The sequence below is a fragment of the Pteropus alecto genome, unplaced genomic scaffold, assembly GCF_000325575.1.
Source record: "Pteropus alecto unplaced genomic scaffold, ASM32557v1 scaffold98, whole genome shotgun sequence".
NCBI lineage: Eukaryota > Metazoa > Chordata > Mammalia > Chiroptera > Pteropodidae > Pteropus > Pteropus alecto.
In genome coordinates this window covers 2,133,361-2,133,716 of record NW_006443570.1, presented here as the reverse complement: position 1 = coordinate 2,133,716, position 356 = coordinate 2,133,361, and the positions used below count along the sequence as shown (strand labels likewise).

Sequence of the window (356 nt, the reverse complement as noted above, 5' to 3'; positions counted from 1 at the left end):
CCCCGGAGGAGCCGCGCTAGCCGAGGCCTGCTGCCGCGCTGCTAAGGCGAGACCGCCAAACTCCCCTCCCCCTCCTCGACCCCCCGCACCTCGCCCCTTCCCCACCCCCTCCTCCGTCTTGGTCCCCGGCGCTGCTCCGGACCACTATGACCATGAGATCCGCAGTGTTCAAGGCAGCCGCGGCCCCTGCCGGCGGCAACCCTGAGCAGCGACTGGACTACGAGCGGGCTGCGGCGCTGGGCGGGCCGGAGGACGAACCCGGGGCGGCCGAAGCCCACTTCCTTCCCCGGCACCGTAAGCTCAAGGAGCCGGGGCCCCCACTGGCCTCCTCCCAGGGCGGGAGCCCCGCGCCCTCC

General features: G+C 74.2%; 1 protein-coding gene across 1 annotated transcript in view; it reads left to right on the top strand.

Annotated features, from left to right (window-relative positions):
• Window positions 1–6: 6 nt before the first annotated feature.
• The window catches only part of MSL1 (male specific lethal 1 homolog), an 11,411-nt gene continuing 11,061 nt past the window's right edge, over window positions 7–356 (top strand). Inside the window, exon 1 of the mRNA XM_025041690.1 lies at window positions 7–356. This exon is cut by the window's right edge and continues 546 nt beyond it. Coding sequence (XP_024897458.1) covers window positions 147–356 — 210 coding nt within the window. The 5' untranslated portion in view covers window positions 7–146.